The sequence below is a fragment of the Solea solea genome, chromosome 20, assembly GCF_958295425.1.
Source record: "Solea solea chromosome 20, fSolSol10.1, whole genome shotgun sequence".
Lineage (NCBI taxonomy): Eukaryota > Metazoa > Chordata > Actinopteri > Pleuronectiformes > Soleidae > Solea > Solea solea.
In genome coordinates, this window is record NC_081153.1 from 13,877,306 (window position 1) to 13,904,361 (window position 27,056).

The window sequence follows — 27,056 nt, forward strand, 5'->3', positions numbered from 1 at the left end:
CCGGCCTTGTCCTGCAGGTGGCACTGGACTTCAACGCACCATCCTTGCCGCACAGGAAGTACAGCAGCTCCACCACACCAAACTAGCAAACTAGCAAACTAGCAGCTGTTAGCACGTAACCCTGGATTTCTAATTGAATAAGATATAGTTTTTTTTACCATACATGCTGCTTTATTTATAAGTTAGGTAGTTGCAGGGGAACAGTTAAAGGATATCAGGACAATGTCGGACAAAAAGCGAAGACGTGAGAAGGAGGACAGACGAGACCATAAGAGACGCAAGACATCCAAACATGATCTGGAGAAACTCAAAACACAAACGACTAAACTCAACCAAGAAGTCCAGAAACTAAAACACGTCGAGACATTGTGCGTAAGATTAGTAAGAGGTGATCTGTAAAAGCTTGTAAACGTGTGCATGACCTGCTAATTTTACCTCAAATACTTGCTCTCTTTTAAAAGTTGTTGTATCCGTGATGTGTTTGTTTTAGTGTTGTCAGGGAAGGCTTAATATACGTGTTTTTCTTCTTGCAGCTATGAAATGCCACCACCTGGACTCATAAAGGTAATGCTGTCACAAACACTTCAGATCCCCAGGTGAATGTGAAGATGATGAATCGACACAGACTTTGGTGCAGCATAAACCAAATAAGTGACAGTGATGTTCGTGGGACAATATATAATATTATAGTGCATTGCCAAAATAGCTCTCACAATAAGTCAATTGTGGTGAATTTCTTTTACTAAGATTATAATCAATAGGGAAAATTGTCATGACTTGAAAATGCAGCCTCGTCAACATACAGTCCTAGTTATTTACTTTGGAAGCCTGCAACTCTCCACCCTTTCCACTGTTCCAGGTCCTAGTGAATTGTTTTTCACCTAAGAATTTTACTTGTAATGTTAGTAAAATTAGTGAATCTCTTTCTTCTGTATAAACAGATGTGCACAACACGGAAGCCTTACCAATTATTAATTAAATTTACATTTAAAAACAATTATAAAGCATATTTCTTTATTAATCACAATTATTTTAGATCAGGAGAATCGTGACTGAAAATGTTTATATCATCCCATACCAAGTGATGTTTGCTGTTGCAGGAGAATGATGAAAAACCAGAGGACTGCATTCCTGCGGAACCAGGAAATGAAGCAGCCAGGACCTTCCTGGCAAAAGCCCCCACTAGGGGGCTGTGGATGCCTCTGGGGAAAGAAGTAAAAGTGATGCAGTGTGAGTATAATTACACTTTTTTCAAGAAGTGTATCTGGATTTTGCTCTGAAAGAGTGAACCAAGGTGCTCACAGAGATTCTCACAAACCCTGGGGACACGTCTCACTGCTGTAGAGATAAGGGGCTGATTCCAACAGTTTAAATTTATCTTGTAATGAAACATGTTTGAAAGAAAAAAAAAGAAGAGGGAATTTGTGAGGAAATGCCTTTTTGTTGTCAAAACAGGGGAGGTGGAAGAGAGTGGTAAATCACCATAGTCAGATTTTACTTTAATTACCTTTGCTTTGTTTTTTCTTATAGATTTCTTCAGGGATGGGCATGAATATTTGATTTTCTTTTGGAAATAAAGTCAGAGAGGCAAGGTTGGAAAAGCAGGAGGAATAGAGGAAGACCAAAGAGAAGGTTCATGGATGTTGTAAAGGAGGGACAGTTTGTGGAACACAAGGGATAGAACAAGAGGGAGGCAGATTTGTCCTGGCTCCTATTGGTTGCCCCTCTGTCCACTGTTAGATTAATAGTGATTGGCTTGAATGGTGTCAGGATGGATGGAATTTAGTCTTACTGTGAGGGAGGTCACGCCAATTTGGAAATGAACATAAGCCCGTTTTGAGAAGATCTTGAAAGTATCTTGGGCTGTATTCAAATTAAGTTTCTTATTTGTTGTTGTTGTAGTGAAAGCAGCAGCAAAAGCTAGTGGGATTTACTGCAGGTGGGAGTAAACCACTATCATTAGTGTATAACCACCAGAATTTGACATTTAATACTGTGAACATGTTTGTTCAGCCTGGAAATTAATAACGGTGTTGTAAGGATTACCTTCTGTCCCTTTTGGTCAAAGACTGTCATTATGTTTGGTGTCCATTTTTTCTCCCTCCATCCCACTCATTTTCATGCTGTGTGAGCTGAAGTCGCTCTCCCCAGTCTTTTCAGAAGGTTTTTGGATTTGTCATTTATTTTAAAGGAATAGAGACACTTCAAAGTTGTGTGGTCTCATTTCACAAGTTCTCAACTTTGTCCACCGTTTGCTTCACTGCCACTTAAAGTGTAGACTAGACAGTGAAATGTAACTGTTTTTATTATTATTATTGAAGAATTGGCGATGAATTTGAGAAGGTCTGTTTTAATGAGGAGTACATTTTTAAGAGGAAGGGAAAAGTTTAATCTTTACTCGTATGAATATTTCTGTGGATATTAAAAACAATGAAACTACAGGACAGAAAACTGAGGCTTTCCAAATCCTTGAATTTTAGTTAGTATTATGTGTTGCTTGCGAAATGATTATCTGTGGTTGTATAGTATATAGTAGTAGGTCGTAGGTGTCATATAATTGTATAGACTCATGGATTTAATAGCTTTGCTAATGAGGGCTTTGGATTCAGTTGAAAGCTGTAGAGCAAACAGTTGGATTAAGAATGTAACTCAATGTCTATTTAAAAACCAATCATAAATCTGCAGTCGTGAACCTGACATGTTGACATCCTTTTTTCCCCTCATTAGACAGAAAGAGGTATTTGATGTTTGTTTACGTGAGTTTTTGTTTTTCTTCAGGCTGGAGATGTAAGCGTTACGGTCACAGGACAGGAGACAAGGAGTGTCCTTTCTTCATCAAAGGCAACCAGAAATTGGAACAATTTCGAGTAGTAAGTTTGTGTGTGTGTGTGTGCTGTTCATGAAAATGGCCCACCCGTAGATATTTACAGAACATATCACATCATCAGACTGAATTATCGTAACGAGCGGCCGAGACTTAAGTCCTGACCTAGACGGAGGTTAACGACAGCGTGGGCATCTTTAGTTTACACTGAGGGACAAGTGGCAGCAGATGTCCTCACACAGTGTCTGAAACGCAACAATATACAGTCCTACCTCCTCCTGCCGGAGAAACTCTGCAGTGATTACCATAAATGCAACTGTTTCATATTTTCCCCCGCTTGTGTTGTCACAGGGAGAGTTTAAATAGTGCTGACATGACATTAAAATCAAAGCCGTTGTTGGCACGTGGTACGGTAATATCCTGAATCCATTATAAATAATATTAACTCTTTTCACAAGTCGGAATGATTTTATTTATTCCTTTGAGATCACTTTTGACAGGTTGTGATTATTATTATTATAATTTTTTTTTTTTACAGGCTCATGAAGACCCAATGTATGACGTCATTCGGGAAAACAAGCGGAATGCAAAAGAAACCAGGTACGTGTGTTTGTTTTTCTTCACCCACATAAACTGCACCTGTGTTTGAACTCATTTATGTCGTGTACATGGACGTTCTCACCTGATGGTTGGTGACTCTGTGTGTGTGTGTGTGTGTGTGTGTGTCTGTTCATGCAGAGCAGCTTCACATACATATTATGTGTTATTTTGCATACAAAGGTTATCCAAATAACAATCCTTGAGGCTACAGCTGTGTGTGTGTGTGCACTACATTAATATCACCATCTTCTTTGTAAGGGAAACATAGCTTGTGTTTAAGTTGCACATACACTATTGTGTCTGAAGAAGCATTTCGTATGTGGTTATTTTCACTGTCATTTTGATTTCACGCCACTACATTTCCTCGAACTGTCTTCGTTACTACCAACTCAAATCAGAAGAAGAAGAGTTGCTATTATGGTCTGTATTTATATAGAGCTTTTCTTGTCTTGATGAACTGCTTTACACCGCAGTTTTCCCCCATTCACACGTTTCAACATGGGGGTTAAGTGTCTTGCTCAAGGACACATATGGACGAGCAGAGCCATGAGTTGAAAGACAACTTGCCCTACCACTGAGCAAGTACAGTAAATGTCATATACTTTAAGACTTTTACTTAAGTAATATCGTTAAAAAAGTGACTTCAGCTTCTACCAAAGTAATTTAATGCTCAGGCAAAGTCACTGTGAACTCATTTTTTGACCCTAACTTAAGACTACATAGTCTACTTGTGAGACATGACTAAATCCACTTGATACTATTTATTATATTGCTTCAATGTCTTCACTACATATGTTTGAACTGATGTACCACGAGGTATGATTCTCATAACATTTCTCATATTTAGAATTGTATCCTCCAATGATTATTGATGTGATGCTAGTGTTTATATTCAATATTGTAGCTTTTGTAAGAAGATGCCTGATGGAGGCCTGGTGTGTGATGGATGCCAACGGTGTAGTTGTTATGTCGTTTTTATCCTTTATTTCAAAAGTGCATTTGAGGAAAGGTCTTTGAGCTGATAAGAGATTTATTTTTTTTAAAGAGAGAGTTGAGGGCTTTGATGATGTAGTTGACATTGAGGACACTTTCAGTCATAGTGTCCCAAGTGTTGATATGATGGTTGTGTGAACACCGTAATAAGGGCTGATGCTTTCACAGAAGTGTGTCAAGCTTTTCCTCAGGAGGAGTTACTTTCATGGCTGGCTGAATACTTAGAGGTCGCTTAGTAGCTCCAAAAACGGTACATTTCTGAGATCAACACTGGTGTGGGATGGCAAGTATTCCCACTATAATACTATACATACATTATCTCTTTTTGTCTTTGAGCACTCAGTTTGTGATGTACTCTCCCGTCTTAAACCTTATTTTTCTGTGAAAGCTTAGTAAATTTGCTTCTCTGATTGAGTTGGAGATCAACTGAAGTCATGAGTACGGTGGCCTGGAAGTGCAAACCATTATAACAATTTTTTTTTTGAGACAAATTTATATTTTCGAAAAAGCAAATTCACAAAATATCAACCACTTTAACAAAAAAAACAGTTAATGATGATTTTAATCGTCTCCTCTTTGTTAAGGTTGTTGTTGTTGCTGCTGCTGCTTTGTTAAAAACATGTTGTACTAAATCTTTCAAAGCCATCTGAACTTGAGCTTCCGTAGTGACAGGATGACCTTGTTATCTCAGTGAAAATCCTCCACACCTGCAGTGGTGGCAGGTACTTGGGCACTTTCTGAAATATGTAACACAAGTGAACATGTGGTGAACTCCACAGTGTGGAAACATCTGTACTAGGACGACGACAGTGGCGTCCTCAAGGACCCTCGATATGTTTGCCAGCCGGTGCATCCCAACTACTTCTGTTTCCCCGCCGCTCTCTAATGTGCCCTCCTCTCCTCCGTGCTCTTCTTTGTCTCTAGGATCCAGCAGCTACAGCAGCTGCTTCAGGACACCACCTCCTCCTCTGACACAGACAGCTCATCCTCCTCGTCCTCCTCCTCTGATCACCATCGCGGCAAGAAGCAGAAAAGCAGGAAGGACAAAAAGAAGAAGGACGCCAAGAAGAAAAAGAGAAAGAGCAAGCGAGAGCACAAGTCGTCCAAAGCCAGTGGCAGCTCGGATACAGATTAGGAGTGTGGAACGCGCGTGTGAATTACGTGCTTTAAAAGTGGGATGTTACTGTTAGTGAAGTAGTGGCAGAGGCACATTTTTTACACACAGAGGGTGAAGTGTGTTCTGCAGAGTGCATGAGTGTGAGCTGCCCCTTTGGAGCTGTACTTTTTCCTCAGCAGGCTTGAACTCCAAAGCTGCACATATCCACCGCGCATGGCTTTCACCACCACGTCGCATTCGCTTCAAGGCGACGACTCGCAGTGTCAGAACGCGTCAGCTGTGTTGGTAATGAATCTAAACTGTTATGAATTGAGCCCATTATGTAAGATAATAATAATAACAACCTCTGTTGGCTTTAATATAATACAGTAGCATGTCTGCAAAGAGATTTTTATTTTCCACCAATTTTATTTTTCTGCTTTTTCACTGGAATCAGATAATTATTTTCAACTGTATGTTAAACACAGAGCAGAGCGGATAAAGAAAAACCAAGCGACTACAGTCAGAATTTTGCTTCCACTCAACCCAGAATGTTTGAATACTTGTGACTGGACATAAATATTTGAAATGATTTGAGGTTGGAATATGCTGATTTGCCTTTTTTCTCCCTCAAAAGGCCACAGGCATTTATTTATTTTTTTTAAAGGGTTTACTCAAATCTAGCCTGCGAAAAAACAAAGCTGTTTATCATCCTGGCCTTTACTGAATGGAAATGATGGTGTTTTTCATGTGGATGAAACCTGATCTTTGGAGGATAGAACAGAGAATCAGGTTTGGTCATTAAAAAAAAAAAGTAGACGGCACAGGACTGTGGTGACCTTCTAACCAGCAGAATAACATGATTCTTTTGATCTTTAGCTCTGATATCCGTCTTTCTGTGCCGAGCCGCAGAGTTCGCAGAGACGAGCAACTCGTGGTCGCCACTTCACTTCAGTGCGCGAGTGTAAGGTCACATGTGAGGAAGTAGCAGCACATTTTGAGGAGTCCCTGCGGAAATGTACTAGAAACATTCCCTCTTCCTAATGACCCTGATAGAGAGACAATTACAGCAGACCTGCAGGGAACAAGCAAACTAGATATTCATTTAGATTTGTGTCGTCGGCTTTCTGCGAAGCTGGAAAGCTGTGGGGAGTTGATGTGTTCTGTTCCACCGGAGAGTGAGAGATTATTACGGAGGTGTTATAGCTGTAGTTTAGAGCATCATTTTATTTATTCTCCCCCCTCCGCTCTCTCTCTCTCTCTCTCTCTCTCTCTCTCTCTCTCTCTCTCTCTCTCTCTCTCTCTCTCTCTCTCTCTCTCTCTCTCTCTCTCCTTACTGTGGCAGCTCTGTCCATCCTGGCCCAAACTAAATCAGCTGCATTGAAACAGTCTGTTCCACGTCGACTTCTCCCTGAGTAGAACAATGAATCTCTTAGATGAGGTTCAGTCACACAAGAGCTCAGAGGGAGGCTGTGCCACGTAGAGCGAAATTTGCTCAGTGGAGAGTCTTTTATTGAAGCACTCTGTCTTCTTGGACAAGGGACAGGTCGGAGTCAGTGCCAGACTGATGTCGCTGATAGTATTAGAGGCCCGGCATGTTCTCAGAAAAATTAAACCATCCAGAGCACAGCTTTAAATAATTCATGTTTGGTAAATGATGACGAGACGGTAAGCAAGAGTTTTTTGTTTTTTTTTCCTGGCTGTGTGATATCATCTTCGCACCAGATGTTTTACAAACACAATCTGCCAAAAATCCAAGTTACACAAGGAGGCGAACAACAAGATTTGTTGACCTTGTATGATGTACAACAATTAACAAGCACAGGTGACTGAGTTATTGAACAATATTGTATAGATTATGAGTCTACACATTGTGTACATATGGCCTGGCTTAAAACCCACTCTGCTCTCTCTTTGTTGCCTCAGATAAAAGGATTACGTCTCCTGTCATCTCACCCCTGTGACGCGAAAGTCACCACAAATCAGTGACATGAATTAAAACAGGAATAAAGATTTTCTCTTGAAGAAACAAAAGGAGAACAGTAAAAAAATGCCGGTACGTTAAAGCTTTTCCACAAAGAAAGCAATGAAAACTTTGACCCAAGTCTATTAATGTTCAAAATATAACCTTTTACAGACAGATGCCTCCTCATAGAGCTCGTCTTTCTTTCTTCACTTATTTATTACACTGGATCAAATAATCAATGTTTTTTGTTGTTTTTGTCTCCTCACAGCCCACGTAGACAGGCAAATTAATACATTAATTGAGCAATTTAGAGAGCTTGGTATCCTGTGCTTTATCACACTCAGTGAGGGAGGCCGAGATTTCCATTTGGACTTTGTGGCTCCAGATTATTTTATTGGGACGAGCAGAGCTCCTGTGTTAATCCTCCTCCTGCTGCTCCTGCTGTGTAGAGACGTGGATGAACAGCGGGGACTGTCTGCTGTCGTCCTCCTCCTCAAAAGCACGTACTCTGGCTTTAATATCAGAAACAGTATGTGATCGCTGGAAAAAAGAAATATGACGGGAAGTAGCCTTGTGTGGTTCAGAGCTGATCAAGCCTTCGGTCTGTCCTGTCCTGTATTAATGAAAACCTATGTAGTTATAGCGCCACGCTGTGTTTGGACCACTGCTGAGGTACACACAGTATGTCCTAATGGCTCCCAAATGCTCATATAACATTAGAAAGACATAATTCTATATATGTGTGTGTGTGTGTACATGTACTGTAATAGGACGTGAGGACATTTTGGCTTTAACTTTAACAGCTTTAAAGGGCTTTTTAATGGTTGCCCATGGCCAAGAGGAAAGGAATTGGGCTCATATGGTTGCTGGTTCAATCCTGGGATGGGTGAAGGGATTGGGTGCCCCTGAGCAAGGCACAGCGCCCGGCTTGTGTGCGCAAAAATGACTAATTCTCATTAGGTTTAGGCATTTAGCTGTGTTGATTAGTGGGGATAAGGACTCAGGAATGCATTATTCCTATGTGAGTCCTTATTAAGACTGCCCTACGAGAATGTGTGTGCTTGCATGCTCAATAACCATGAATTATTGAAGCCATTGTTCCCGTTTGCCCTCCCCTCCTGCAAAAGCCTTCAGAGAAAAGCTGTTTGTTTTAGATTCAATTCATTGCAAGTCCCCTTTTTTATTCACAAATCTATATTTGCTGAGACAGTGGAGAGACATTTACTCAAGGGACTTTTATCATATGGAATAATATGAAAATACGGTACAGTATTTAAAGCTTCATTTTAAATAATTACTTGATTTTGCCTCTCTTCTCACATAAGGATGTGAATGCGGACTGATAAACATTAATTGGCAAAATTAATGTTCCCCAATAGAGACATCCAGTACATTCAGCATGTTGTGAGAGCTTGATATCATAATGTGTGACATTAGTCCCATCCCTGTGGTGAAGTGTTGTGTTTTTGTTGTTTGTTGTTGTTTTTACTTACTGATGCGACATAACACTGAGAAAATCTGGTTACTTAGAAACCAGACAGACTTGAATAGTAATGTTCCTGAAGGCACATTTCCAGCCTAAGTATTGTAAGATTACCACTACTTTTTGAAGAATAGATTGATATAGTTTGGGATGTATTTTCTGAAATTCTGTTAGGTCATGTATTGTCAGAGGCATTTTCTAGACATATTAAGATATCTAAATATTGGGGTTTAATATTGGAGTGGAAGATTTCTCATTTAGTACACATCTTTGGAAAGATTTACCCATTGGAATGAAATCTGTGCCCACCATTGAATGTTTTAAATCACTTTTAAAGACCGACCTCTTCTCCTTAGCCTTCACTTCACGATAAGAATAGTCAACACTTCTATCTAGGTTTTACCATTTTATTATTTTATTATGTTACTATTTTACTTGTTATGTTTTTTTACATTGGTGTCAAGCACTGGCTACTCTGAAGTACGCCCCCCCCCCCCCCCAAATCCAATTCAGCTTAGGGCCCCCATAAAGGTTTGAGCTGTCCCTGTACATTGTGTATCATTAGCACCATTGTTGGTTGAACATACAAAAACTATCCATAGGTAGGATGTGGACTAATAAAGAGTAACTCATGTAATTATATAAAACATTTGAACATGCTCAACACTGAAACGGAGACTAAGCAGGAAATGTTACTCTTTATTGTCCCCCCCTTTTTAGCGTATGAGGTTTTTTTTTGAGAACTCTTGACTTTTATTCTGAAACCTGATGTCAACATACTAGCACCAGCAGCAGCAGCAGCAGCTCAGCCGTCAGTGTGGCATCACAGCAGCAGCCAGTAGACGGCAGAAGAAAAGAGGAAGTGGAAACATCAGCGCTATCTCTCTCTCACACACACACACAGAGGGACAGACACAGAGAGGGAGGGAGAGAGAGGGACAGAGACTCTGTCTTAAACTCCGGACATCAGCGCTCTGGTTGAAGAAGTGTCCTCTCGTCGTCAGGTTTGTCACAACGTGTGTTTTTTTGTGTCTTACAGAAATGTTGGCTGTTGAACGCAGCTTCGGCGTCTCTTCCTCCGCGTTTAGCGCGGAATGTTGTGGATTCACGGTTGTTTGGGACTCGCTGTGCTTCGCTTCACTGAACCTCCTCTCTCTCTCCCTCTTTCTCGTGTCTCTCTCCTCTCTTGTCTTTCCTGTTGTCTCTCTGCTCTACACAATGCTGCGTGTGTCAGTCTCTCTGTCTCCATGTCTCCGCGTCTCCCTGCCTGTCTTCTCGTTCACTTTGAACTGCTGTGGACATTCATGAATTCATTGTCGGTTTGTGAAACTGGTGCCGTCCTCCAGCTGTAAGTTATGCAGCAGATTGACGGTGAAGCAGCGGAGGCTGTTCTCTGCTGCTGCTGCTGCTGTTGTTGCTGCTGTTGTTTCCCGGCTTGTTTGTTCACTGCATGTTGCTGTTGGTTTGATGTAAAAAGTGTTGCTTTGACTGCTGGCGCCTCTGTCCTGCTGCTCCCGCTGCTCCTGCTGCTGATGAAAGGTCTGCTGCTGTGTTGGTGTGTGCGGCGCTGAAGCTGCTGCTCACACTCGGGGCCTGTGATTAGGAGAAACGTGCACGTTGCAGCTTTAACTCTTGTTTATAAGATGGGAAAGTCATGTTTCCTCTGACATGAGTCATGTGTGGCTCATTTCATATCTTAATTAGGGCTGCAAATATGGGCCAATACAATCGAATCAGTAGATATAGATAATAATGGCGACAAATATCAGTTTTTTATATATGTATAGTTTTGCTCCTTAATGAAATGAAAATCATTCATTGCTGTGAAACTTCACACCTGAGGTGAAACATTTAAATTAGTCATATCATGTATGTAATGTTATGCAGGCCTGGCACAAGCCTTTATGGCGCCCTAAGCATAATTCGATTTTTGGGCTCCCTTCCCACCACCTTGGTGTAGCCAGTGCTTGATTATTATTATTGATAGAAACTTACACCAAACCATTTCTCTCTTCTTCTTTTTTTTACCTTAAAGGGAAGTAAAATCACAGCGTTAATTTGCACTTAAGTGTGGTGACACTGCGCTTGAATTAAACCAGTAAACCAATTTAATGAACAAATGTGCATGAAGCAATCTCCACAATAAAACCATATAACGCTATTTAGATATCTAAATGTATCTAAAGATATATCTAGATTTCTTTAAGATTTCTTTCTTTTAAACTATTGGCGGCCCCCTGATGAATTTACCCATGGAATAGCCACAGAAAGGCTAAATATCAACATCAGACGACTGTTTCAAAGTTATATACACATCAGTTGGAGTATGCGCAAAAGAACATACATGTAGAAATGTGGTAAATAAGTTATGAATGATTTACCTTTCAAATCAGCAGTATAGTAATGCAGATTCTGCCTGTGTTCCCTGATTTTCCTCTGCTGTGTTTTAGTAGACCAGCACATACAGTATTTAATAGACGGTGTCACGTGTATCTTAGCCAATAATCTGCTGTACTCGATAATGTTTTACTAGACTCATAAAGCTAAAGGACACATTTCATTTGTTTGTTTCTTTTGCGGGTGAGGCAACTGGATGAGTATCCGTGGTGCTCTAACATATTGCCCTCCAATAATTTGACAATAATTTTTTCAGTTTACGAGACATAAGAGCACGTTGTGTGAATGAACTGGAATTCATTTGCGTTGCTAGTTAAAGTGATTAAATATTTTTTCTTTTAGCCCGATATGATCACTTTAAGGGTTGAATCTGGAAACGTGTGCCACTGACAGCCATTTGAAAAACCACTGCCCTTTAAAAGTATTTTATCTAACCATCTAGTTATCATGGGTTAAATCAGTTTGACCCTTCAAAACAAGCAAGTTAACTTTCATTACAGGTCTCACCGTCTGCTTTATCTGAGTGCTGACCTCCTGGTTGGGTTGAACACATTAGCTTTTATCAGATTGTTGACAGAAATACAATGCAATACAATAGCTCTTTGCTGTCTTTGCAACACACACAATGATACAGTGCAACAAGATGAGGTCCATTCATTCATGATATAATACAATTCCTAGCCAGAAGAATATTTATTAAGGGATTACTGCTGCAGTAATGGAAAGCAGCTAATTTAAGTGACTATACATTTTGAATTAACTAAAACGAGAAATATTTACATACTTTTGAGGCACGATCGGAGTCAGTAACATTGAACTTTGGCTCAACGGTTTAGCCATTTCATGTGGTAGCTTTAGAAATGTAAAATTATATATACTGTAAGTCATGTGCTGTGTTTTCTTTGTCATGAAACGATGAATAATTCAGTGATGCCTTCCTATTCTTAACTTGAGCCCACATTCATGCTACTACTTGCTCTGGGTACACCTGTCGTCCACTGTGCCCTGGCATTTAGAGCCCACAAGCACAAACAGATGTGGGAATAAATATGCTCTTTATGCATTTTAGTATGGACAGGCCAAAATGGAGACCTTTGGAACCAATGACGCAGTTCCTGGTTCTTATCAGCCGCGACTTCTATCTACTACTATCAGCTGGGAATGAAAATCTCAGAAAGTCTTTCTGATTTGGGCGGCAGCAGTGGGTGCACATTGGACAGAAGAGCTTGTGTTTGTCTGCTGTAGGTGATACACTGAAAGTTACTGCATTCCCAAGGTGGTACTTAAAAGGCTTCAGGTTGTCAGTGGACCCTACTTTGGTTAACAGCTCTCTATTATCTCACTGATCACTCAGTAGCCAGCGATGGTGCAACACGGCAGCCGTCTCTGTCTCACTGCTGTCCTCAGCTCTCCTCACGTCAGTCGTGGTACAATCCAGGATGTTAAGCTGGTGACACTACACACCTTTCACAGTCGATACCCATTTTGATACTTGGAGTTCACACTTCACACTGACTTATTTTAGCAGATTTTTTACGATGACTGTAAGACTGGGGATCACATATTTAACAAATAGGGATGGGAAGACACCGGTTTTTTATTTGATACTCGAGTATCTACCGATACTAGTATTTATGAATGTGTAAACAACACATGTTTCAAAGACGCAGTTCTCCCTCTTTGTAACATGTATTGTTTGTATTGCAGATTGTTATTTACATTTTTACAGTCTATGCATAGTGAAGAATGCGACACGTAGGATTTAATTATTTTATCTGTCCAGGGATTTTAGCAAGTATCGGGCCGATACCGATACCGGTTCCCATCCCTATTAACAGACTACATGATTTGTCAAACCAACTTAAGCCAACTGAACGCGTCAAACTCTCGCGAGAGTGACCGGGTCTACGAGAGCGACAGTTTAAACAAACATCCAACCATAGTTGTTTTGATATTACCGCTACTTCCTGTTGTCTTCCGACACCATTTCCTGTGTCCCACCCACTTCTTTTCATTGACTGTTGGCAACGTGTGTTTGCGGTTGGGTCAGTAATCAGTCAACACTAACAGATTGCGTCCAGAGTCAGTTCCAGAAATTCCAAAATGTTTGATTGACTGAGTGTGTGAGGGAAACAGACGTGACCCAACCTCAGTCACAATCAGATTTCTGTGCCAACTAGCCATGCCGACTGTCCCCAACTAGTGCTGACTTGTGCAGACTCTGCCCAACTGTGAATCGTGGGTAAATCAGGCAAAAAATCTTGTAGTGTGTCCCCAGCTTTACGCTGTCTTCCTCCATCGGCTCCTGCTCATTTGAGAGCCCATTTACATGCACAGTTTGCCACCAGAGATGTCACTGTTGTGATGGGAGCTGCACACATGCCGGAATCGTTGTGCCGTCTTGACAACAAACACAGGCGATCATAACCTAGATAGAGCAGCAGAGGGATATGTTCAGCCATGTCTCAAACATGGAAACTCCTCAAGATGTTTGTTATTGTGTGGTTCTTTGTTGTGGGATGTAGAATATTAAAACCCAGTTTCAATCAGAGAAACATCCTTAAACCTCTGTCTCCGGCAGAATACTTCACTGTGAGTCTGTGGTGGACGGTGGGTTAGAGATTGATGTGTGGTTTCAGATTGAGGTCTGGCAAAGCTTTGACTGTCGGGGAACAAAAGCTTTCATCTTTGTATTTTTGGAACAAGTCACTAAGTTGACGACACTCTGCCATTGAACTGATATGTGGAGTTCAGCGTTCAGCTCTGGCCACGTGCTGTCCAGTTTCAAAGTGAAGCATGCCAGCAGCATAATATTTCAGTTTAACTGCCACCTGAGGGACCCACTGTACAGTATATGTCAAACATGAACTCGCACACATGCAAAAACAAGTTTTATTAGCCACAGGAAATCTCATTCTCTTGTTAACTGGCTTCACAGAATGCTTCTATATCCCAGCAGAGACCTAAAAACCAATAGCAAGCAATAGAATTGCTGGAAAAGAGTAAATGAAAAAATAGCCTTATTTTACCACCACAGGCTGTGAGCTAAATAAACTGCTGGAGTTAAACTTTTTTGTAAATATTTTCAAAAAGAGTCAGAGATGGAGAGGAAGTCTGCAGTGCTTTCTGGGAGGTGATGTGGTCCTGTCCTCCTTTTTTAGTGAGTTACTTCACATCTCAGATGGTGCCTACTGTTTGGCATTCACTCAACACCTCCACAAGTGCAACCTTGCCAATACTGAACTGTGTTCATCTCTCCTCCTGCCTGTCAGTCCCTCCCCTCTTCTTTTACCTTTGCTCACTTACACTCGCTTCCACACATTGTCACGCTGCCTCTTCTACTTTCCCTCTTCAACCATTTATTTGACTTTCTTCCCATTTTGCTCACTCTCACATTGGTGCACAACCCCCATTTATTTTCTCACTCTCTATTCTTGTTCCCTGAGGGAAATGGAGGAATGTAAATTGTTTTCTCCCTGATGTTTGCCCGGCCTGCTATATCTGTCCATCTCAATGAACTAATTTCCCTGTTGTTTTTTTTTTCCCCCATTAAAATCCCAGAAATTTTGTTTAACATCACAATAACATTTTTTCCACCCTTGAGAATTCTTATAGGAAGTATCACCTCGCCATTTTAATGCGCTGTTACTCCTGCTTGCACCCCTAACTGGAGCGTCTGTTCCTCTGCAGCTTGAGGTTAGATTAATTTGTATGTTGCCATGCACAATTGCTCCCTGTGGTATAACGTTAATTAAAATAGCATGTAGGTACTGAAGGTGCAAAGGGTAGGTGCCAGACTGCCAGACAAACATAGGTAAGTGGGAAGAGATCTCATAGGTACTGCTGTCAAGGTCTGCTCTTTAGTTTACAAATTCTTGCCTCAAGCTAAATTGAGAGGCAAGCAGCTCTCTGATAAGGTGGGAAAAAATGCAATAGATGATAAAAACTCATATTACAAAACTGTGATCTCTTTGCAGAGTCACACTTAACTTAAATTTAGTTTATTGTGTGTGTGTATGCTGCCCTATATAACACAAAAAATATAAATTTGCTGCTTTTTTATAAAGAAAAATGTATGTACTGTATGTTCCTTGGCTTATCTAACACTTATATCCTACACATAATGTTAGTTTTATCTTGCAGATTTTATACGCAACAGGCAAATTAACTTAACATGTCCTAGAGGTTTACAGAATTCAGCAAAACATGTGATTGTCATCAGTTGAGTCAAATTTTATTTATAGAGCACATTCGCACTGTTAAATTTTAATTTGAATCCTGCACTGTATGGATCATGGATCTACAGCACATTCTTTGAATGCGTTGCTTTAACAACGCAATGGTGGGGACCGACCAAATGGAATGAAAGAATTCTTATGTCAAACAGAGAATTGAGACTTGACTTAGACTTGCATACGATGACTAGAATACACTCATGAATTCATCGTGACCTTTCGTCCAGCACTTACTGTGTATGTTTAGTTCTTCAGACAAACACACACACACACACACACACAGTCCACCCTTTCTCAGAATATAAATCAGTTTATGCGGCGAGCATCCATGTGCATGTATTTTTTTTTTCCAAGTTCAAGTCTAGACGTTATGTGGAGTAAAACTACCTTGAATGACCCAGAAACATACGGTTCCCTCTGTGTGCTCACTCTTCCTGCTGCATTCCAGCTGTGGTGCTGCTGCAGAGCTCTGTAAACACTGAGTCCTGACAGGTTAGCTTTCTCGCTTGCTTAATGCGAGTCTGTGTGTTTTGTGGTATTTTGCATCTCTCCGCTAAGAGCCTCTGAGCCCATTGACCCAGTGTGACAGTTAGTCTCTCCATGTACCCAGTATAGCCCCAATTCTGTAGGAGTGTAAGCTAGTTAGAGTCGAACTGAATGTATAGCTGTGTTTCCTTCATGTTACAGTATGGGGCAGTATGCTACGGTTTGGAGCAGTAAAGCCCTGCTCCGGCTTGCGTTTCGACTGAGAACAGGAACTTTACTTAGTAGACGGGATGTGCTCTTCGTCAGTGAAATACGTAGCGTGAAGTTGTACCAGTGCGACATTGAACGTGACACAACAGACAACAAAGGAGGACATCCAGCAGCTCATTTTTCCTGCTCGGTTTTGGGCTGTCGAGCTTTGTATGAGAATAAACTGCGGGCGTAGAAGAAACACTGGTCGCAAGGGAGTGCCACTTTCATGGCTCTAGCTCCACCCATACCGTACTATTACTCTCATACCCCAAGGTATGAGTCAGACTAACATTTACATGCGTTTCATTTACAAGTCCTGTTTTAGTCTGTTATACACAATATTTAGTTTTACTCAAGCGTCATGTAAGCGCACTGACAGTGTGCAGCTGTTGTATTAGGATTGTGCAAATGTGTCATGAGTGTTAACATCACACAAAGTTTGATTTATGGCAAGCATGCGCGAGTGTTGCAGAGAGTTGCAGATTTTCGGTGCTGCGTCAGTTTTTATTTTCCTCCAAGGCGCGCCTGCAACATTTCCACCGTCTCTGCACACTGGTGCGTCAGTATGACCCAGGTGCTAAACACTGGGCTTTTTTTTTTTCTTCCAGCTTTGACCTAATTAAAGCGATCCCTATAGGCTATAGTTTTGCATGTATATCTGTTTGAGTTTGTCTTTCAGCCTTTTTAGTGGCATGTAATAGTGTAGGTCTTCACATGAACTCCCGTGTCTTTCCACCATTCCACCTCTGATCAATCATCCATCCATCCATGATTCATTTGTTGATGTTTATGCCTTGTAACATCAACCTGCTAAGGCACTACAGGCGGAAATTAGCCTAAGGGTACAACCTGGTATAATTACATTTTAATGTTTATCAATATGCATCGTCCCTTTCCCTTAATAAATGAAAGGAAATTTAGTGTTTTTTTTAATTAAATCTCATGTGATAATGCTTTGTTTTTTTTAACATAAATAAATGAAAATAAATTAAAAAAAGTATGCCAAGCTTCAGTTCAGTATTTATCATCTTATTTATTTATGTTTCAGCACAAATCAAATTGTAAGTCGTCCATCCATCCATCCACCTCTTTCCTTTTGTCTGTAAAAATCAGGATCCAGTGGTGGTCTCCTCTAATCCTTCAACGGCTCCGTTAGCTTCTGGAAAGGGTAACCAAAACAAGTACGGCGGGTACAACTCGACTGTCTTTCTGAAGGTTTATTCCACATACACAGTTAAACAGCAGTTAGACAGCAGTCTGTTAGTTAGACAGTTAGTAATTAGTTAGTTAGCTACTAACTAGAGTTAGTTTGTAAAACCGAGAAGTCGTACAGCTTCTGATGATAGATAGATTTTCAAAGGCACATACGAATGTCAATATATAACAAAAAATGGCTTTGACAATACCCTTTAAGGCACTTTAAAGGCAACGGTGCTTTGATACCAATTACAACAATAAACAGATAAATAGAATGAAAGATAAAAAGCTTTGCCTGCTAGAAAGTTCTACAATTACATTACAATAACTATTGGATGGGATCAGTGTGTGATTCCCTGTACTGTATGTTACATGATGAGCAGTGCACTACTGCCGATGTGTCCTAGTTTCCTGCACTCGTCTCCCTAAAGACTGCACTTTACTCTTTGTATTTACCGGAACGTTGACGCATTAGTTCAAGTGTTTGTCTGATGTGGTAATGAATTTCCTGTTTGATGTTGATCCATGAAAGGAGAGGAGGGATTTTTTTGTGTGCTGTGTGTTGTGTAATGATTGGTGTATATGTTTATAAGGGCAGGCGGCGTGTGTCCTGAAACACTTGTGCTTTAAGATGTTGCCTCTCTAAAAACAATCATAAATGTCACAGAAAGGACAAATTATGATTTTATTTTTGTGGTAAATATAAAAGCTGGGGCCCTCTGCGTGCCTGCTGCAGGATATACTAGTAAAAAATAAAAACAACAATCGATTTAGGAAATTAGATTTATTGCTCTGCTTTGCTTGCCTACAATATAGTAACAATGTGGAGTGGAGTACAGATAAAGGTCACATACTAAAAGAAATAACAGTCTCCAGCAGGTTAATGTGACCTTTTATCTTGTAACTGATCTAAATCCAAATACATAGAAGTCTGTATGAAAAAATAAACGTTTCAAGTTTGGTCAGTTGTTATAAAGTGTAGTGTTACCTTAGCGTAATGTCTGCAAATGCTCCGGCCTTTGTTTCCAATGACCACTAACGCCATAATGTTGAGGACACAGAAAGCTCAAGAGCAACATGCATAATACATTGTCCTTGTCAACACCCTCTCATGATGAGAGTGGACAGGACGTATGGGTGACAGGAGGTTCAGTGAGGTGGCCTGGAAATAAAAGTAGCCACTTGTTTTGCTGTATATGGGAGGGGAGGAGGACGTCACTGTCACTGTTGTTCTTATTCTCACTTTGTTACTTTATTTTTAACACGCCGTCTGTTTTGATCAACAATGAATGAGTCACAGTCATTGTTATGTTTGATTCATGTGTTGGGCAGAAAACGACTGTTAAATTTCAATTGTGTTGTTGTCTCAAGCCTCATCGCAAAAACATGTCGACGTCTTGATATGAAGTCATTCCCTTTGGTGCCGTGTCCACGGCGGTTTGCTTATGGCCACAGAAAGAAAGCACTTATGACGAGAGAGGTGAAATGAACTCATGTTGCAAAATGAACGCATGGGCTGAGATTAAGGATTTAGGATTTAAAGCTGTTCTGTCACGGCGTTCCGGCACTGCTGTGTAGACATGCTGCAGTAGTGTTTCCCGTGAGAATAGTCGAGGCTATCTTAACCTGCCAAGGTCACTAGCTCGCTTCTTCTTTCTGGCTGGACAACTGTTAGGAGTGAAGGTGTGTTGCTGCCTCTGAGTCTGTGAACAAATGAAAAAACATTTGACATTTGTGAAACGCAAGACACTTTAACGTCTCTGTGTTTCTTATTTTACGCTCCTTCCGTTTTTCTTTACCGATCATTTTCTTTTGCCATCTCAGTCCTCCATCACTGTTCCTTCCTTTACTCCATCCTTCATTTTCACCTGAGCAACCAATCTGCAATCCAGATTCTCGCCGCTCACACACGACCACCAGCAGCAGCAGCAGCAGCAGCAGCAGAGGCGACAGCGTTTATCAGGGCATCTGGAAAAGATTGCCTTGCTCAAAGCTCTCGTGGTCGCGTCTCCTGCTGCTACTTTTAAGCTCAGTGGCAGCCCGAGGTGAGTTTTTGTTGACTCCAACCAGCCAGTAAAAACAAACCCTATTTGCCCTCACACCCTCATGCCGCCTTTTATCACCTGATAGCAACAAGAAAATGTGACCTGCGGCGGGGGAAATAACCACTGCATCATGAAGGCATATTTCAGCCTAGCTATCAGAAAACAACAAGTCAACAATGGGGTCTCAGAGTGGCTTAACCCTTCGTGCTCATGTGTGCACAGATCTGTGTTGCAGGTGCACCCTTAGTAAATTGCTGCGTAAATAATACACAACTCCTTATTTGGACATCCTGGGGGTGTGTGTGTTTATCAGTCGCATCTTATGTGTTGTTGAGTCAAAGTTATGATTTACAAAAACCTATTTCCAAATTTCACAAATTCAATCAGATTTGAGAGATTTTGAGTAGTTTTTGCTCAGGTGCACATATAAGACACTCTATACTGCACATTCTTATCATAATTCTTAAGTAATGGAAAAAATCAGCGTAAATGCTCCGTGTTAAGCATATTAAGTGTGTGTGTGTGTGTGTGTGTAAAGAATGGTGTTTGAACTTGCCCTTGCCCTCAGTCAAATCATTGTCTATTTTCTGTGCATGCCGTTTGTTTGCAGGAATGAGATTTGAGTTCTTTTAATTAGTTTTTCTTCATTTCTCCGGCTGTTTGGCTTATGAGGCACATAATGGATGCACATGAACACATTCCGACGCATAATCAAAACCGGCGAATAGAGTAATTGCGACCAATTGCTTTGTTCATGTCAAAACAGTATTAATAACACTGTAAACAACAGTTGTAGCGCTGTGGTTGCGCTTGACACTCGCGGGACAAACAGTGTGAATGTTGTTCCTCCTGTTTTGTGTTTATCTCTGCTTATGCTTCCTGGCATTCCTGTCGCTGACATTGTTGCGTCTACAGATCCAAGTTGTGTCTCTCATCTGAGGACAAATATAGAGCAACCGTTGCTTTTCGAACTCTCGAACTCGAGTCGAGCCGCTCTGTGGAGCTGCTGATTCTTCTGCCTTTTGCAGCGCGAGCAGATTCCCCATCTGTAAACCACCTGCCTCACCTCGTGTCACCCTGGCTAGTCGGTCTCTGCAGGCCACACATCAGTGTTTTCCATTTCCTGTGACTGTTGGACGTCGTCAGTGTGCACGGCCCAGCCTCTCATCCACAGCTATCCTAAAAGCTGCAGAAAAATGTGGGATAGTGCAGCTTAGTTGGACTCTGCATTGCACTCTATTGAGAGAAGAGGGGTAATTTAGTGGCAGAATAGCTGGGTTTTAATGTTGCCTTCAGGGCTTGTTGCTGTGTCTATTCTTTTGTTGTCTGACGGCGGGAAGCTTAACACTGTTTGTATTTGTGTATGTGTGCATGTGACTTGTTGGACCACATTTTTCAGCCCAGACAGCTCTGCAAGAGAACAGCACAGGAAATACCAATGGCATTTTTACAATAAGGAAAAGTTACTGGATACAGCACAGTCTGTAAACGTGTGGTCACGTTGGTGACACACAGAGGAGGAGAGGTTTCACTGGGGAAATTTAGCTTCTTCTTTTTTTTGGGAAACTGAGCCACTGCCAATATCTGCAGGTGAATCGATCCGTTTCCTGTTCACAGAACGAGTGACAGGAAAAGGCAAGAAATGCAGGGGCAACACCACGACTTGATGTCATGAATGTGGTGAGTTGTGAATGTTTTTCAATATCAATTACAGGGCAGGCTGACATGAAACATGTCGAGTGTGAAGTCTGTTTCCATGTAGTGTTTACAGATGTATGGCGGCTGCTATGCACCCATTACATAATTTCAATGACATCGTACCCACAGCAATGAAAGCCTGACCTAAGGAATGCCCTCCACTGTTGTTTGTCTTTCCTTCTTTCTTCCCTCCCCTCTTCCACCCTCTTCCTCTCTTTCACATAAATGCTGGTTGTATTTAATTAATCCATAAAAGGCAGAAATAAAATTCCTTCACTCCTTCCTGTGGCCCAGTCCTGTCCATAAATAGCCCAACTTCAGCCTCACTTCATTGTCATTGTCACTGTTTTTATCCACAAGTGAAGTCCCTCCCTTTTAGTTGTAATGTAGCTTTACAGTAATAGGGCGGCCAAGAGCACAAACCCAATGAATGGCCTCACAGGGATCAGGCTGGGCACTTTTTTTTTTTTTTTTAGGGATGAAAGAGTGGAAGCAGCAGCAGCAGTCACCACATTGCCAGTGTGGAGGCCGAGCTGGCATCACCACTAGCTCATGATTGACCAGACAGGCAGGGGAGGACATGGGTGTAGCATATGTTTGAGAGGAAAAGGCGCCGGGGATAAATAAATAATAGGAGGGCAACGGGGAGAGAGGTTAACAAATTAAAGGGTGAGTCCAGAGAGCAGAAAGCGGGGGGACATGGGGCATCTGTCAGGAGAGAGAGGAGGAGGTTGTGGTGAAAGGGTGTGGCGTGCATGAAGCGTGGAGGTTGAGCAAAGCGTCTCGGAGCACACAAGCAAAAGAACAATAACAAGTGGGACAGTACTTTATGGCTAGAAAAAGGGGTCAATGTTTTGAAAATCAACCCCAGTTTACAATTCCTAGCAACCATGAGTTCGTGTGTTGTGGCTGTGTGTAGCGGTGTGACACTGATGAGCCATTTAGTGGTTAGTGAATAACACGGTGTCTCAAGTCCCGATGGTGTGTAGGGAAGGAGCACCCAGCAGGGAGGAAGACGGCGTTTTGGTGAAGCTCTGGGCCATCGAACCACCCAAGTCATGTGTGCCGATCGGTGTCTTTGCAGTATGCGTGTGTGGTATTAAGGGTTACTTGATGTATAGCCACAGCTGGGGCAGAGGGGAGGCTGTGGGTGGAGATAGAGAGACAGCTGGCAGAGCAAAGGGTGAGTGCAGCGATGAGTGTGTGTGACAGCCACAGTGACTCCTTTGTTCCCACTCACTTGTGCCAGTCGTAGTGAGTGGACGGCTGATCTGTGAAGTGACTAGATCCTTTCACGGCTCATAGACCAGATACACAGTCGAGCTTTACATTAGCTTTCTCCACAGCCTCTCTCTCTCTCTCTCGCTCTCGCTTTACCACGGAGAGCTGGCATTGGCAGCAGGAGGTTTCCACAAGAGAGCCCAGAACCATCTCCCATAATGTCAGCGCTCCCGTAGAGCACCTATTACACCAGTGATGATAGTCATCAGCGCTAACATAATTGTAGCACCAGCAACGTTGAACAGTAGTCTCTTCACTATATGCTTCGGTAATGAGTGTTGTTGAGGGCCCGTGTTCTCTCCTGAGTTATGGTTTAATAAGAGGAGCCAATTTTGCTCTGGTGGAGAGCAGCACTGGACTATATGTCTTCAGCAATGTTGAGTGGCCCCTGGAGGAAATGCTGCTTTAAGTGTGTTAAGAGTTGAGCAACATATAAGGTCACTGGACACCACGTTCAGCTCTTTCTTTTATTAAACTTGTCCATGTGTTCACATGAGCATGTATCATTCCCAGTATGTTCACTGTCACTATATAGTGAAGCAACTAGCGATTTCTTTTTTCATTGTCAATTATTTTCTCAATTAATTGGAAGAAAATTGTGAAAAATGATAATTAGCCCTCTAACACCTAAGCCTAAGCAAAATGTCTTCTTTTTTTTCAACATCTGGCAGTTATTTCCAGTTTACTGCATGGTAAAATAGTGTATTAACAATTTACCATGGAGAAAAACAAAAAGTTTTAACAAAAAACACACTGTAGTTGTACATGAACAAAAATTGGATACTATGTACAGGCGTCAAGTCAAATTACCGTTATAAACACATGTTGGCTTTGACCTGCAACTTGCCAGCTTTCAGAAACTGACAAGAGTTTTTCCGATAGCACAAATCTTCGCATAATTACGGCGATGCAAAGTGCACCTGGCGTTATGTGTTGTCTACATCACAAAGTTGTTGTCTGTGATATGCTCAGTGTTACAGGGTTAGCGTTCCCTAAATGTCAAAATCACAACTTCCTTAAATGTCTTTTCTGTTTGCTGAATACTTTTGAGTAGAGAAACCAAAACGTATTCACATTTGCCATGCTGAAATCAGAAAACCTTATATTAAATAACATAAACTTATTTTCTAATCACAATAATAATATTAATTGATTTGTCAGTTAGTCAAATCAATTCAATTTTATTTTTATGGACTATTGATTATTTTAAACAAAACTAATTTACAAAGAGGTGAAATATCAAATACAGATATGTAAAAAAATTAGTGGGCATTGTAACAGAAGCTTACAGAGGCAGATGGTTATAATAACCCTAACATCAGCTGGTATTAATATTTCCATCAATATTAGTGTTAACTAAGGTGTATGAACACACGGCTGTGGGAGGTTCACAGCTCTAGGTCCATCCAAGGCAAAAGGAAACAATGGCAGATTTTGGTCACATCTGAATTACTATTGGATTAAATGTTGCTGCCTAGCCCCGTCAATGTAGGATGTGCTTAGTTGCTTTTTCCCTCTCTACAAGGTGTTTTTCTACACTGAAGTATTCACTCCTCCGCCACCATTTAGCCTCCCAATAATTATTTTTTTTCCGGAGTTCAATAAGCCTTCTCCACGTCTGACTTCTTCCTCTGACTATCTGAACCATTTCGTTCAAGTAGGACGAACAAAAATAGCCACGAATCAATCCCAAATGTTCTCAGGCTCTTCACATCTCGATCTAGGCTAGCGCAACCCAACAGGGGATAGAGTGATGTTGCATTCAACACCGGGCAGAATGACTGGCAGAGTGGCACTGTAGAGGAGGACGTGTTCATTAAAAATGTTACCGGTGGCTGCTATTTGGGCCTTGACACACTTTAAAAGCCATTTAAGAGGTAGTGGCAGATTATGGGTTGTTGAGTTATGATGATGATATAACCTTTTGGTTATTACATGCTCCAGCGGAGACAGTAATCCTCTGAGCTATTGAATCTAGCTAAGTGGGGGCCATGTTTCCATTAAGAGATGTACTGTACGTATATGAAGTGTAGAGCACAGCTGCAGCTTATGGCAGAGCAAACAGTTGATAGCTCGGAAATGTCACACAATGTGTTTTGTTTTTCGATTAAGCAACCCAGCAAAATCCAAAGCCCTGCAGGGCTGAGAAAGAAAGTATCTCCACCAGCGGGAGGGTGAAGGGATCATGCAACTTCACATTATGTTTTTAGGTACGTTTACTCCAACATTTCAAATGTGTGCAAAGGTTTTAAAGGTCCAGTGTGTACAATTAATAATCCCACTATCATCACTTAAATTTGCAATTACCTGAGTTGTATGAATAGTTTTTAGTACCCCAGAGTGAGCCCTTGTGCCAGCTCTCTGGAGGCTGCCTTTATTGACAAACTAAACATCTTTTGGCTTTTAACGTGAGCTACATACACACTTGGAATGGAATGGAAGGGTGAGGTGAGGGATAAAACATTTAATTTCACCCATAAATATTGCTTAATTTTACGCACTGGACGTTTAACAATAACAGTGTCCACAAATTGGACTCATTCTATTCTCACTTTTTAATAATTGCTAACATGCTCACAAGTACCAAGGATTCTAATTTGAATTTTATTTAATTTGTCAGTGTGACCTGCAGGATCAAATCTCAGCATCAGCTCACTTCAACGACACACAGAGCTGAAAGTCTGGCCCGCATTTGGCTGAGAAGCAGACATTAGTGTCTGCTCATTCTGCTCCTGTTAATGGCTTGTTTTTGTTTTTCCTTTTTCCTTTCGTTTTTTTGCAGTTCCATTCTTGATTTTGTGCTCTTTACAAACCAGCAGGGAGCTCTGTTGCATCAAATCAAGTGCCCCTAATAAAGCAAATGGCAAAACAGTGTCACACCAGAGAACAAACATCTCACAGGCAAAATGGTCAGAAACTAAAGTCAAAATAATGTGTTTGCGAGAGAAATTAAATAAAATTTGTTATAAAAAATGTCCAGGTTTTTCTGAACTTGATCAAAGGTTTGACTTATTTGCAAATGTGCATGTTTACACGACCATATTACCTCAAACACTGTGTGTTTACATGCACAGTTTAATCGAGCTAAGGCCATAGTCTGACTAAGACAGCCAATCGGACCACTTGGCATGTCCAAGTATACATGTGGAGGATGAGTCCACCTCTGTAGGTGGCGCTGTATCTCTCTTTAAGCTAGTGCATATTGAATCAGACACCCTGCATCACAGAAACAACGCATGACGGTGAGATTGATCACGCTGTGGTTCTGTATGTTTCGAACCGGCTGTACATCAGTCCAAAAGTGGGTCTTCTCTGTAGCTTTCACTCTCGCCGACGCCATCGTGTTGCTTGTTCTTTTCTGGCAACAGTACTGCAGTTTATACGTCGTCTCCTTCTACTTCTGAGTAATCAGACTATGAATCACATTATCCAGGTCTGTTAGTCTGACTAAGACTAGCCCGATTGTAGTCAGACTAGCGTGTTTACATGAGGTTAAGAAAATAAAATGATTGTCTTAGTCCGACTAAAATTGGACGTGTACACTGAAGAATAAAAGACCAGTTGCAGTGTAGGTTTTGGAAGTGGCAACCCAGATGCACTGCTATGAGCAGAATCCTCGTAATACTGTTATACTGTCACACCGTCACCAAAGGCATCAAAAGTCCCAGACACAGTGTGAAATGCAAATTCATGGGAAAATGCTAATGTTTTTGCATCATATACAGTACACTTCCACTTCCTCTCCCTGTGAGTCCGCCCTCAGACATCTCCCTGATATTGAACTGTCTGAAAGAATTCTCAGCCGTGTACGTTTGTCTAAGTGTTTGAAAGCCTGGCCGTAGCGGCTAAGAAGTCATTTGCAATTGGCGTTCAGTGAACCGCTGTAAGGACAGCGAGTTAAGCTTTTATAATGTAACAAAGCAGGCATGAAAAAGCAGATGAGTCATCAGTGTACCAATAACCTTTTAGCTTAAAAACCCCACAAAGACTGTATTCATAACTGTAATGGTTTTGTAGGGGACAGTTGCATGAAAGTGTATCGAGTTTGAAAAGTTCATGGTGGACTGAATCCCTAACATCTACTAGACACTAATTAGTTTAATCACATTGCTGCTGATCTAGTATTGGTTCAATCAAAACTGGGACTTTACGTCATCTTTTTTTGATTTGTGGTTTTTCCTAAACAAACCATGAACCCTCTTATGCAAAATAAATTTTTGCATTTACCTGGAAGAAACTGAATTTGACACAAATTATGGAAGAAAATTTAAAGTATTTTTAAGTACTAGTCCTCGTTACTCACCTAAAGTAACATGTAAATATGAATAAGGATGTCCCGATCCGATATTGATATCGGTCGGATATCAGCCAAAAAACGCGTATTGGATTATATTGGACTGGCTCTAAAATCTCCAATATAAGCGCTCCGATACGAGCAGTCCATTCCACTCCAGTACTTCTATCCAGCAGCGCCCGTTGTGAGCAGGTGCGTGTTGGATGCAT

General features: G+C 41.2%; 2 protein-coding genes across 7 annotated transcripts in view; both read left to right on the forward strand.

Moving 5' to 3' along the window:
• The first annotated feature begins 54 nt into the window (after positions 1-54).
• rp9 (RP9 pre-mRNA splicing factor) lies at positions 55-6,105 on the forward strand. Its single transcript, XM_058618345.1, has 6 exons — positions 55-368; positions 534-564; positions 1,101-1,230; positions 2,779-2,870; positions 3,363-3,424; positions 5,342-6,105. Exons 1-6 carry the CDS (start codon positions 223-225, stop codon positions 5,550-5,552), a joined length of 672 nt encoding a protein of 223 aa, XP_058474328.1. The 5' UTR covers positions 55-222; the 3' UTR covers positions 5,553-6,105.
• A 3,696-nt stretch (positions 6,106-9,801) lies between these two features.
• The window catches only part of elmo1 (engulfment and cell motility 1 (ced-12 homolog, C. elegans)), a 93,319-nt gene continuing 76,064 nt past the window's right edge, over positions 9,802-27,056 (forward strand). The window contains exons 1-2 of one of the 6 annotated variants that reach the window (XM_058619035.1): positions 9,803-9,966; positions 21,192-21,254. The gene's annotated coding sequence lies outside the window, so the exon portion shown is untranslated. Of the gene's footprint in view, positions 9,979-21,191; positions 21,255-27,056 lie in introns of all 6 variants that reach the window. The other 5 variants (XM_058619036.1, XM_058619034.1, XM_058619032.1 and 2 more) reach the window with 5 other exon arrangements.

Coding starts and splice junctions, on each gene's coding strand:
- rp9 (XM_058618345.1), top strand. CDS start 223: ATGTCGGACAAAAAGCGAAGACGTGAGAAGGAGGACAGACGAGACCAT. Junction 369..533: donor CTAAAACACGTCGAGACATT/GTGCGTAAGATT, acceptor TTCTTCTTGCAG/CTATGAAATGCCACCACCTG. Junction 2,871..3,362: donor AATTGGAACAATTTCGAGTA/GTAAGTTTGTGT, acceptor TTTTTTTTACAG/GCTCATGAAGACCCAATGTA.